The sequence below is a fragment of the Pyxicephalus adspersus genome, chromosome 5 (genome assembly GCF_032062135.1).
Source record: "Pyxicephalus adspersus chromosome 5, UCB_Pads_2.0, whole genome shotgun sequence".
In the NCBI taxonomy this organism is placed as follows: Eukaryota; Metazoa; Chordata; class Amphibia; order Anura; family Pyxicephalidae; genus Pyxicephalus; species Pyxicephalus adspersus.
In genome coordinates, this window is record NC_092862.1 from 40,765,900 (window position 1) to 40,779,091 (window position 13,192).

At 37.1% G+C, this 13,192-nt stretch overlaps 1 protein-coding gene across 13 annotated transcripts in view; it reads right to left on the bottom strand.

Moving 5' to 3' along the window:
• The window catches only part of DTNA (dystrobrevin alpha), a 135,349-nt gene that overhangs the window by 91,170 nt on the left and 30,987 nt on the right, over window positions 1-13,192 (bottom strand). For 2 of the 13 annotated variants that reach the window (XM_072411253.1, XM_072411252.1), the window contains exon 1: window positions 7,026-7,310. The exons of 1 other annotated variant lie outside the window; for it this stretch is intronic. In XM_072411253.1, coding sequence (XP_072267354.1) covers window positions 7,026-7,042 — 17 coding nt within the window. In that variant the 5' untranslated portion in view covers window positions 7,043-7,310. Of the gene's footprint in view, window positions 1-5,667; window positions 5,993-7,025; window positions 7,315-13,192 lie in introns of those variants that run through there. 10 more of the 13 variants (XM_072411251.1, XM_072411259.1, XM_072411256.1 and 7 more) reach the window with 8 other exon arrangements.

A 13,192-nucleotide genomic window follows, 5' to 3' on the forward strand; every position in this document is an offset into this window, starting at 1 on the left:
TAAAGTAGAACTGCACTTGGTGGGTTGTGAGTTTGTACCAGAATCAGCAAGTATGCACAGTAAACTTGAAAAAAATGGCACAGAGTGTGCAGGTGCCATGCCGCAATGAGAAGCTCGAGATCTTGTCATGGCCCTGTCCTAGCCCGCTGCCGTATTCTCTGCCAACTCCATGGCGGATTACAGAGTTTTATGAGATCCTCCGCGGTCAATGGATGGCCACCGATGGTGTAACTCCTCCCCATGCGCAGACATTACATTGTCCCCAGGAGATAACTCTCTATGTGGCACCATAGAGCCAAGCTTAACATCACATAGCACATGCGCCATGCAGTTTAGAGCTAAAACAAAAAGGCACCCGGAGCCTGGGCATTATTTTTTTGACAAAAGAGACATTTCATGTCCTTTTTGTCAAATAACTTCACCTTCTGTTGAATTTTTGCTTTTTTCAGTCTGGATTCATTGTAGGTGACTCCAAAAGAATGGCACATGCACCATTTCTATCCAAATACAGAAATTAACACAACTTTGACACACCACACTGTAGCCCTGTCTGGCGGGAGACCTGAAACATTTATGCTGCAAGTGCTGTAACACTTACAGTCTCCCCACCACCATCCTGAAACTGAGCTGTAAGAGAATAAGCTTCAGACTAATTAACTCTGATCTTTCTTACCCTGCTTGCTTCCCCCATCAGACTCCTTTTACAATAAAATACAATCATTTAGCATTTTGTGCTGCTTTTCCGTCTGTTAGTCTAAGGGAACTGCGAGTGTGATATCAAGTCAAATGCAGGGATCTAGTTTAACATTTATTCTTTATTTAAAACAGAACAGAATGTTGTTTACTCAAAACATTGCAACAAAAGAATAATATTATTCAAACATATTTCAAAGCTTCCCTAGACAGCTACAGGTATCCTAGAACTAAAACTCACAATTCCCTGATAGGGCGCCACCATCTTCTTTTTCTTTCTTCTTTTCCTGTAGACAGTCTTCGGCCATCCTGATTGGCTGGGCCAGGATGACATTACTCTCATGCGCCTCATTCATTGCCAACATGTGCGGGGAAGCCGGGATTGCTGGGTATTCTGGCAACCAAAGGTGATGCTGCACATAGAAGGTATATATATTGTGCAGCTTAGCTTTTTGCTAGACACCCGAAATAATCAGGCAGGTAGGAAGCATTATTGCAGAAGGGACACCACTTATCCCTTTCTGCAATAATGAACTCCCTGATCACCAATTCTAAAATGAAACTTTAGTTCCCATTTAAAAACATAAAATCAGCTTCTCAATTTCCTTGGTTTATCAGGTTCTGGAATTAGGCAAGACCAAGGTAAAACAAAAGCCAACTCTGACTTATACTTAAATTTTCCCTAAAAGTGATCCGTCTTGCTTTTAACTTTGCTTCCTAAAGGAAATACTGCTCATGGTTCCTGTAACTGCCACTGACATACCCAAAATGCCCAGGTGTTAGTTATTAGGGTTCCTGCTGAATGTACAAACCAGCAAATTAGAAATCTGGTGTATGTGTACAGTTGAGGGTCACCCTATGAACATAACTTTAAATATCACATCAAGAAAACAAGAAGGCGGTAGCAAGAATAATGGGCAAAGCCACAGAACCAAAAGTTAGCAGCTACTTCCAGAAATAAAGTGTTATTAATGTAATATTTATAGCAAGCAAATACAATAGAAAAATATGCTGTTAATATTTAACAGACTACAAAATACTCCAGGCATGCATTTCAAACCACTTACATCACATTACAGAGAGAATATTTACCTACACATTGTATACAATTTATTTTAACAGCCACACAGGTCATAATAGCTGTTTTGTCAAATACACCACTAAAACAATATTGATATAAATCAATCCAAGTCTAATAATTTGTACCTGAAAGGAGAAGTGTGAGATAAGTGACTATAACCAATGTTTAAATACCTTTTCATATGTAAAGTAAGGTCAATCATTATAGGGATTCTGAAAATACCATTTGCTAGGTTACTAGGCCTGGTGGTAATAAGCAGGCATGTTGTAAAGAATGTCAAAATATCCTTCATTTAAACTGAATCAAGGTCAGTGATTTAAAATGAATTAAAGCATATCTAAACTCAGAATTTTCCCTTTACATAAAAGTGTAGACAACCCTAAAAATTGAAAATTGTGTTTGTGCTTTTTTTTTTTTAAAGCAACACCCTTTTTTAAACAAACAAACGAAAAAAACAAAAAAAAAAAAAAAGAGTGCAGCAGAATGAATGGGAGTGCAGACCCTCCTGGTACATGCATGCGCAGTGAGATTGGCAAGTTTTTTTTACACAAACTGGGTGACGCAGGAAGAAGAACCAGGAAGAAGTGAGAAGATGGCGATGCCTGGCGCTCCCTCTGTGCTAGTCCGATGATGGATACCGGGACAATGCAGGACCCAATGGAAGAAACCTTCCAACAGATCAACAGCTCTGCGGCATTTAAGGTAAGTGTGATTTTTTTTTGTTTTGGGTAGTTTGGGGTTTACTTCCTCTCTTTAAAGCCAAGTTGTTGGCCTCACAGCCAGGAAAATAGCCATTTACAAACAGAAAGGTCAGCAGCCTATATAATTCTCCCATGATAGTTGTACTTAACTGGCTTTCTTTGTATGGAGCATTTTGCCAAATCCATCAACTCAAATCCAAGATAATCAATACGTTTTCAGCTACCATTCTCTTTGGTCAGCTTGGCAATAACAGACTAAATAGGATGTATTGCTAAGAACAAGACAATTTAAAGAAGGAAAATTAAAAATGACTAAATCTGTCCGATTTTTTTTTTCCTAGATGAGACCACAGTAAACACTTTTGTGGATGGTGCTACAGGGTATTTTGTGGTTTTGTTTTTCCAAACTGCTATAGTAGTCAAAAAGAATCAGCCAGTAAAATTCCATCAGCTGTTATTTTATTACCCATATTGCGCAGGAACACAATGCAGAATTTACCTTGTTTCATCCCTCTTTACAGACGCTGAAGCCAGCAATGAAATATTTCCCTTGAACCAGCGACAGTGAAGAATTCAGGAATGTAGCGTTCTGATGCCAGTCAGATTCACAATGCAGCGCTCAGTACTGGCAGAAAAGGGATTAGCATACTGAAAGGACATCTGACCCATCACTAATAAGAAAGGCATTGCTGTGCTCAGACATCTGCCAAGCATGTATAAACACATGCTTGGAAATAGAAGAACAATGTATTGCATCCTGAACAAAGTAGACCTGCATCCCTGTGGCCAGCAAGGAAATATTCTTTTTAAAGAAATGAGAAATGACAGGCTGCCATTAAAAGTTTTTGTGTCACACTATTGTGCTTTAAAGAAAATGTTACCAGTGAAAGATGATAAAACGTATTGTTCTGCTTCAGCTGTCACTGTATGAAACAGAGACTGATATAGGCAATTACCTAATCGCGCCTAACCGTTCAGCTCTGCTATAACATGCTTATGTGGTACAGTACAAAGCTGCTGCAGCAGAAACTGACAGTCTGCATGCTTACTAAACAGATTTTCTGATCAGTAGGATGCACACAAGGCCATAAATTCCTATAAATCTTTCTAATCTATTGTATTATAAATTTTACATAAATGTTTGGTGCCATTCAGGGTTGTAATGTAAGGTTTTCTGAAAAAAAAAATGTAAATGATAGACAAAAAGGTTTATAAATCTATAATTACAAAATGACCTGAAAACTGATGTCAAAACTTTTCGCCAGATTTCACATGCTGCTTGCTTTAAACAGCAGTCCTGCATTAAATATTATTTTTTATAACTCACGGCTGTGAAAATGCACTGTTGACTCTTTTTTGACAACTTAATTTTACTTCATTTTATAGCAATACAAGTTCAAGCTGTGCTCCTACAGCACCTGTGATAAACTCTAAAAAGACGGACCTAAAAAGTACCTGAAAAGTTATAAAATCCAGCCTATTAGCACAGCAGGGGAGGTGGGAGCTTGAGAGGTTTGTAGTGTAGGTGGATCTGTTTTATGAAGCTTTGTAGCTGAAAGCATGAATGTGACTCACACATTTACTAAATTCTCATATAATCTTCACCATGTAAAATTCAAAAATAACATTCAATCTTTTAAAAGCTACAGCTTTCCTAATAACTCTGCTACAAAAGTTAAGGTGGAAAATAAGTCAATTGTAATCTGTGTTACAACAAAAAAAAATCTACAGAGGGGATTTGTGCCCAAAATCTCTGTAAAAATTGACATTTATGAGTAGTTTTTTTCCACCTAATTCTGCCCCTGCTATGTACAGTGGTTCCTCCTGCTAATCCCCTCAGCACTACTGCATACTATAATGACATAGGTGGTCAGCAGGAGCAACCACACAGAACTCAGGGGGTGCCAAATAACACAAGTGTCTGTTTCTGCAGAAACTTCAGTAGACAAATCCTCTTCAACAAAGCGGTATTTGGCAGCTGAAGAGGTAAGCTTCATCTTGTTTTCAATTATATCTGTCATTATAAACATGATTTGATTTTAATGCATAAAAAACAAAAATAATTATCTAATTCTTATATTCTGAATGACAATTTTCACCTTTATATTGCATATATTTATATAATTATATTATATTAAAATCACAAACTGTACTAGAGGGCCAACAAGGGAGGCACAGCGTGACGTCAGTGTAGTTCTAAATTGTACAAGGCAACCGTTGCCGAGCCGTATACTTCAGTCACCCTGCTTCGCAAAATGTATTTCCCATCAGGTTGTTTTATTTGTTTATTTCTCAGATGTTTTTTTAGGTAAGTATGACCCTAACTGTGTATTTTCTTTATCTGGTATATTTATTAGCATCAAATAGTTGGACTCTGATAACTATCATTTCTTGTTTGGTCGTAACCCATAATGAGTGAGAAAAAGCCAACCAATATATAGCATTTCTTTGCCGGAGATACCAAAATACCAAAGATAATGCAACTAATGATAATAGTAACAATAGTAATACTTCACTTAACTGTGAGCTGATCAATAAATCATAGCCTTTACAGTCCCTGTCAGGCACATTATGAAGATCATTATTTTACGAATGTATTTATCTTCATATTAATGGTCCACGGGGTTTAAAATTATAAATTTAGTGGTCCGTGAAGTCGGAAAGGTTGGCGACCGCTGTTCTAGATAAATGCAGAGGCACTGGCCCTAGCTGCTGCTCCTTGATCTCTGTCTTCCCACCCTGGATATTGGAGGTGCTGTGATTTTCTTGCTGTGTAACCACCTATTTGTTATGTATTTATATATTTTGCCATTCTGACCTTCACAACACCTTCACACACTGGCAAGAAAACCACTGAAATGAAATGAAGACATCACTGGAGTGGATGCATTTAGACAGGGAGCGGCTGCAAAGAGGCGGGAAGAGATCAGATGCACTGAGATCCAAAAAATATATGTATTTCTATTTATGATGGACAATTCTTTTTCAAACAAATCATCATCCAGTTACTGTTTATGTTCGATAACAGATTTTTAATGTTTTATACATTATACACGGACAAAAGTATGATGATAGAAAAGTGTACCTGTCATAAGCACAAATGTAAACATAAAGCTAACTCCATTATTTGCATTTGTGACTCTCTTAAAGAGGTTATACTAATAAGATAAATATGACAGAATTTAACCTTACCACTATACATTTCGCTGGAGACCCTGAGGGCAGCTACTGTTTAGGTACAGCCACCTGTTACATGGTTGTGAGCATCCAACATCATTGCTGACAGCTTGTAAAAGTGAAAGCCATCAGTGGTGGTAAACCCAGCATGTTTAGTACAAGGCATATGGTGAACACTGACTGATACTGACTGAATGCTAACTGACAGCCTCCGAGACATGATTAGGATTTCTCTTCACCTAAGCACACAACAAAGCTTTCACTTGTACTGCAAAATGAAAAAATGTAGGCCAACAGCAATGAAAGAGTTACTCTCCTGTTAGCAAGAAAGCTGCACTGTTGGTGGCCATTGAAGAACAGAGTTGAGAATCCTGCCCTAGCATGACTTGTTCTGTGTAGGAATTCAAACATCGAATGTGCCAGAAGACAACAACAGGTGGGTCCTTCTAGTATTCGCAGTCATGGATTAATGGTCAAATTCCCACATCATATCCAGGAGATAAAAATATATATATAAAATGTTTTCTTTATACATTTACAACTTCCCCACTCACCCACCCTACAAAATACATGGGCCAAATTCACTCACTTCTATGTGTCTAATCACAGAACTAAGGTGAATGGCCAGGCTAAACTAATCAAGCATGAACCACACAGAACTCAGCAAACATAATTTCCATAACATGTAATCATAAATAGTATACTTGCAATACAATCAATATAGTGAAACGCATTGTGGAGGGCAGTGATAACAAACCATGTACAAGAAACCCTGACAAACCAATCTGAATTCAGTCTATTTTAGTGATATACATTGGCTTATGATTTCAGATTTGTGTCCACAAGTTACTGTACTTCCTTGCACTGTAAAACAAAGATGAATACGTATACCTCTTCATTATGTCATTAATATCAGTACTAGACTACCAAAGCACTTCTGTATTACAACTTCCCGCAAGAAAATACATTTGGAATAATATAGTTATTCTAAAAGGAAAAGTTCCAAGAAGAGCAATCTGATATATCAATAAATCATTTACATAATACATTGATATGATACAGATAGAGACTTTACTACAGATGCAGACCTTATAACTTTATATCTGCAGGAGTTAATAAGTTTTATAATAAGTACAGAATCATCTAAACTATATAATAGGGCAATCACCTATCCCATACCACAATATAATAAAACACTATGTTAGGCACCTGTTTCACCTAGATGACCCTTTTTGAATACAGCTGTGGCACAGAAATGGTCACCATAGGATCACATACCAAAGCAGAATTTCACTTTCTATCTTAGTACGTTTCCATGTTCTAAACCAAACCCAAGCTAAGAAGACAGCACAAACAATGAATTAGTAACTTACCCTATAGTTTGCACCATGTTGTAAGTACAGCGTATGCACTATTAGCAAATTCCACAACTCATAAAAAAAGATAATCTGGAACTAACACCTCCAGGATAAGATGAAATATTACATTCAACTGTCAGAATAGTAACAGAACCAAAAAGCAGCCTGAACGCCAACACAGAACATTGGATTTTGCCTTAGATTTTGGCTTGGGATGCTGAATATTCTGTGTCTATCTTTAACTTGCAAGTGATTTGGTTTCACATACCAGTGTAGTTTTGAAGACAGATGCCTTTGCAGAGCCCACCAATCACAAAGCCGTGCAGTGCATTCCCCTCTCCTCCCTCCCCCACATCACCCTCTCTTCTCTTGGATATCAGGCTAAATAATCGTTCAGCTGTCTCCAGCCTATCTTAGGAGGATGAAAGGAGAGCTTTCCTGGATTGTCAGAGGTAGACCTGTGAAAAGTCAATCCTAGCTTTCTGTTCAGTGGTGAAGGCACTGGTGACAATCATCCCAGAGCACAGAGTTGCTGCTCATTCCTATGGATTGCCAAGCAGGAACAGTGGCCTCTGTCTGTAATGCCATAAACTTCCAGAGAAACTAGGCAATGGCAGAAAGGAATGCTAGTGAACCATAGTGCGGCTTTGTGTGCCTGATTTATTAACACTTTTCATACAAGCAGGATGAAATAAACGTGATAATTAAACTGTGTTACATTGTGGATTTATATTTGTAAAAGTATAAATGTAGGCAAATCGCTTTGTATTTGTGATCAGTCTGATCTGCCAAACAAATTGGATTGGAAAACTGGCTAAATCAGAATAACAGACACTATGCAAATTCACAACTGCAGTCTAAGTCCGAGTACACACATGCAATATTTGTCTTTCACAATCCTTTTCAACGACAAAACACTGCGCGATGCATGAACAAGCCCGGTACACACAGCACCGTTCTGCTCTATGGTGAGGGGAGAACAATGGAGCATTAGGATCGTTCCCAAATTATCATCCGTGGATCCGCCAGACAGTCAGCAGAAGAATGGACAATGAGCACTGTACATACGCTAGATTCTCGTCCGATATAAGCCCTGAGGCGATTATTGGACGAGAATCATCTGACGTGTGTAACGTAGCCTAAGTGATACAGCTTGGTCAAGGTTGTAATTTACATAGATATGTAGAAAACATAGGTTGAAGACATAAATCCAAGTTCAACCACTAGGGAAATAAACATATCCCAGATATAAAACCCTATAAGACATAGTTTATCCAAAGGAAGGCGAAAAAAAAAAACACTACAATTTGCTCCAACAGTGGAAAAAAAATCCTTCCTGATTCCATGAGGCAATTAGATGTTTCCTGAATCAACAGTCCTTGTTATCTATACTTTAAAACTCTAATACCTAGTTAAATTCTGTAATTCTAAAAAAGCATCCAGCTTTTTCTTATAGCAGTTGCTGAAACTACTTCCTGAGGGAGCCGATTCTACATATTCACAGACCTTACAGTGAAGAATCCCTTCCTTATCTTAAATATCCTTTCTTCCAGATGCAAATTTAATAAAGCTGTGGATAAATAATGAGGCCTGATGAGTCAAACTAAAAATTATGCCATGCAATGGCAATGGATTTATGGTGTGCATATCGCACTGTGGTTGGCGGTGTATAAGTTGATTACACTGCACTCCCTCTGCAGGCCAGTGATCACAGGAAGGGCATCTACTGGACCTCTAGAGAAACCAGCCCAGTCGCTATTGGAACCTCTTATGTCAATGATACAGAACCCACAATAAGGCCTAATTTTTTTTAGGTAATGCTTTATTGTGCTTTTAAAAGTCTTCATAAACATTTAATAGTAATAACAAGAGTACAGTATATAAAAATATATACTCTTTCCATTAAAAAAACCTAATGAATGGGGAATACAGAACCAAATGCACAAAAATTACAAAAACTTACAAAAAACTAAGCCTAAGCCATAATACCAGTTATTTTTTAGGACTTTAAGCCTTTTTACCATTTTAAGAATTGGTAAAAAAGCCTAATAAATGGGGAATACAGAACCAAATGCATACAAATTACAGTGTTCCCCCTTGGCACCACCTGGCATTTTTCAGTAAGCACTCGGCTGTTTTTGGGTGTTTACTAAAGAGTTGGGTCACAATACAGGGGCTGACACCCACCTAAAATTTCTTCCTAGCTAGATAAAAAAAAAATCTGTGTTTAACACTCAATTATCTGTTTGTTTGGCTGCCATACCATGCAGTTTGAAAAAAGAAAAATACAGGAACAGAAACAAAACTTTATATTATCATTTGTGTTTGTCACAATATTAAAGTCCTTGACATCATCATTGCAAAACTTTTTGACTTCTAAACTAGCTCCAAATTCCTTTATAGTTATTTGTGTATTATAGTGCCAGACATAGTAGGAAGAGTTGGCAAAGTTTTCCTCTTCTGACAGCATGACGTCACTTGACGTATCTGATGTCTAAACTAGCAGCTTATTATGGAAGGGATCCAGGAGAAAGAAAGGACATGGAATAAAATGAGATCTATATTTACTGCCAATATTTACACAAGCCCTATAATTTGTTGCTAGAGTTTATAGAATCCAATACATACAATGGATTGTACCCAATAACTCAGAATAAAGCCGATCCTAAAGACATTTCCATTTTTGGAAAATTTACTACCTTGTCACCCACATCTAATTTAAAGCATTAGAAGGACCAATATAACAGGCACATGTTCACAAAGATCAGTGCAACATAGAAAGCTCTAGAGCGTCACGTCACACTGTACGATATGATTGGTTTTTTAGCATCCTGACATTGGAACTAGTAGAAATGGAGTCAGAAAAGCTGCAGTAAAAAATACTTCGGAGGTTGGTTACTGCTGCAGAAAAAAAAAGGTTAATAATTACACACTCATTTAAGGGCACATACTGATCAAAAGGCAATGAAACTGATTTTTAGCAGGTAATAGGTCTTTTATTAGACTCAAACTGCCTGAAACATTTGATAAAGATAACACAGAGTCACTTGTACTGATAAAAAAACAGTAAATGAAGAGACAATATACTTACCTTTGTGATGGCCCATGAGATGAAAATTTACCGTCTTGCTGCTTCATGGTAAGTTTGTTGTATACCTGCTCCCCTGCTAAATCCTATGGTTCCCTTCCCTGGCTGGTATGTTACTACAGGGTGGACAAGCTGGCAAGTAAAATGAGTGCATGCGATGGAAGTGACAGGCATTTTACCTTTCTAAGGTGTTGTGTACCTGCTGCTGCCAGAATTTTTGCCTCTGCTTGACCGAATGATTGAATTAATTACAGAAAAATGACAAAAAAAACAACACCTTCTTAGTAATATAGTTATTGAAAGAAAAAGTAGGGAATTCCTGGCATAGGCACTTCATTTAAAAGGTTTTCAACAGTTTCCATAAAACGCAACAGAAAATACAATACATAAAATGTATAAATAAAGATAAAATATGGTGACAGAGATTGCTCAAAATAGGCTAGCATAAATCATTCCCAACGCGTTTCTATGGGAAAAGATAAAATATGGTGACAGAGATTGCTCAAAATAGGCTAGCATAAATCATTCCCAACGCGTTTCATGGGTGAAACCGCTTCTTCAGGGGATAGGTAGCCAATGGAAAGCTATAAAGCATTGGTTGAAGGTTTTGGATGGACTGTAGCAATGTAAACCTAAAGTGGAGTTCTCAGAAACTCCTACAGCACCTTGAAGTAAGAAAAACAACAATCCCACTGAGGATTTAAAAACACTACCACGTGTCCCGCACGGCAGTTCAGCTTGACATAGCATACATGTCTATCCAGAGCTTTACTTTAGTTACTAGGTAAACAGCTTTCTATTCCTTTAATAAAGCAACCCAATTATCTTATAGGTAAAATCTATTTAGAAACCTCTTCAGAATTATACTTCATTAGACTGTTTGGTGGCAGAGACTTGTTGATCAGTGGAAGCAAATGTGAATCTTGGAAACAACGTTAAATATAGCTGCATTCATATAGTAGTCACAGTCTAAGTTTGTCACACTGGCACAGTGAAGTTATGTGACAGAGGTGGGTGGTGTGAGGAGACATTATTCTAAGTCTTCATTTGTCATTAAAGAAGATACCTAAAGAAAACAATATTATATTTTGGTAACTCATATTAATTTGAATGTTTAGAAGTTAATTGGGTGACATTGCGCCATTCCAACATTTAACATCAGAGGTTTCCATAACATTTATTTGCATACAAGTTTGGGTGCTCGATGAGCTTTCTAATAATAAATCCCAGTGCAAGGTTTACACTTGATGACTGCTTCAGTCTAACTAGAAAGGATTCATTTAGCAGTTTGTGTGCTAGACTTAAATAGCAGGCAATAAAACTGTAGAAGCCAAAACTCATATCAGGTTAATATCCCCTTCTCTTTCTATCCTGAAGAAACAACAAAGAAAAAAAGGAACCCCCACCCATCAAAGTTATATATATGATTAATGTGCCCCTATCACCTGCTCCAGAGACAACCTGGACACAGACTGCAAAAAAAAAACTATTATCCTAAAAAAAAAAAAAAATCCTGAAAAAAAAAATGCCTTTTCATTCACTTTAAATATGACCACAGATTTTAAAATTCCCATATACTGAATGAAGCTGTGTTTGCAAATTGGGTTTTTAGATCACAGATCCAAAACTGAGGCCTAACAAATGCAGCATCTGTAAACACAGTCCATCTACACAATACTATTCATTTGTCACAGGTAGCAAAAGTGCTGCACGGTGCATCATCATCCAAATACAGAGAAGTACCCCAAGTACTGACTGATAAATATTCATTTCATTGGATTATCACCCACTGTAAACTAGTTTAACTGGCTCCCAGGATCTTTTTTGTAACTAGATGCTAAAGGGAAAGATAAAATTGTAATTTTTATTTATTTCTCAAAAATGATGATCTACATATCATTGAACTCCCTGCACAAATTATTTCAGGATGTTTAGATCCCATACATGTAAATATCAGTGTATCAACTCAGTATTATGGCCCAATCCACAAGGATTATTTGCTACTATGTATACAGTGGTTAGTTTGTCTCAAAGTAATTTTTCTTCCCTATGTACTGCTAAGAAAATTGCAAAATATAAACACTTCATGTTAGAAAATGAATTCTTTTCATCCCTCTAGCCTTCTATCGATACAAGTGTCTAGTGTTTTTTATGGTGACATTCTCCAAGAGCTAAAACATAATGGAAAAGGAAAAAAAATCAATGTGAACTATTTACAGAAGACAATATCAAGACGAAATGGAAGGTGAGCACACAACCACACGGCAAAAAACTCCTGCATGAGACAACAGATTTTCTTTTCCTTTTACAAATGCTTAGGTGTGAAATATACAAAAGTTATATAAAATCAGGAGCACATTATTTCAATGTTATGTTCCATTGATATTATAATGCTAACCACTTCAGGAAGCCTGGTGGTTATATAGACCCCAATTTATATCTGTCTGGACATAAAAATTTGAGGTGTGGTATTATGCATTGTGTTATGGTAGCTGACATTTATTTTAAATGTCAATGAGGCAAAAAAAAAAAAAAGATGCATGTGTATGGGGTGGTGCAGGACAGGTCTATCAGCAACAACTGCAATAGTTTGTTATGGTAACATACAGTAATTTTACCACACACTGCCACAAGGTGACTAGCCTAAAAAAGAGCAAACACAAAATGTTTGACTTTAGAAAACTTCCTTAAAAAATAGGGTAATAAAGTATTTTTAAAACTTTTTCTTTTCCAAAATGTATAGTCATATGAAATTGATAAAATTAAAATAAGTTTAAAGTAAATGCCCTCAAACAGTTGTTACCAGAACAAAGGGTTCCCCACTAAAACGTTTACTCTAAATTCCTATTAGGATGACAACTCAAAATTCAGAAGCAGTTTCTCTCTGTGTGTAAGCAGTGGTATCTCCACAAAGCTCCACCAGTGTCAGACCTATAGCTGTCCAATAAGCCAGAAGAACGAGCAATGCTAATTGTAGGAGTATAGTGATAAATCAGGAGGAGCTGTCGGAGCTCTGCAGAGGGTGCTACTTGCACACAAAAGGTATGGCTCCTTTTTTTGCAGCATGCTCAGAACAGACAAGTTTCTCTTCTCT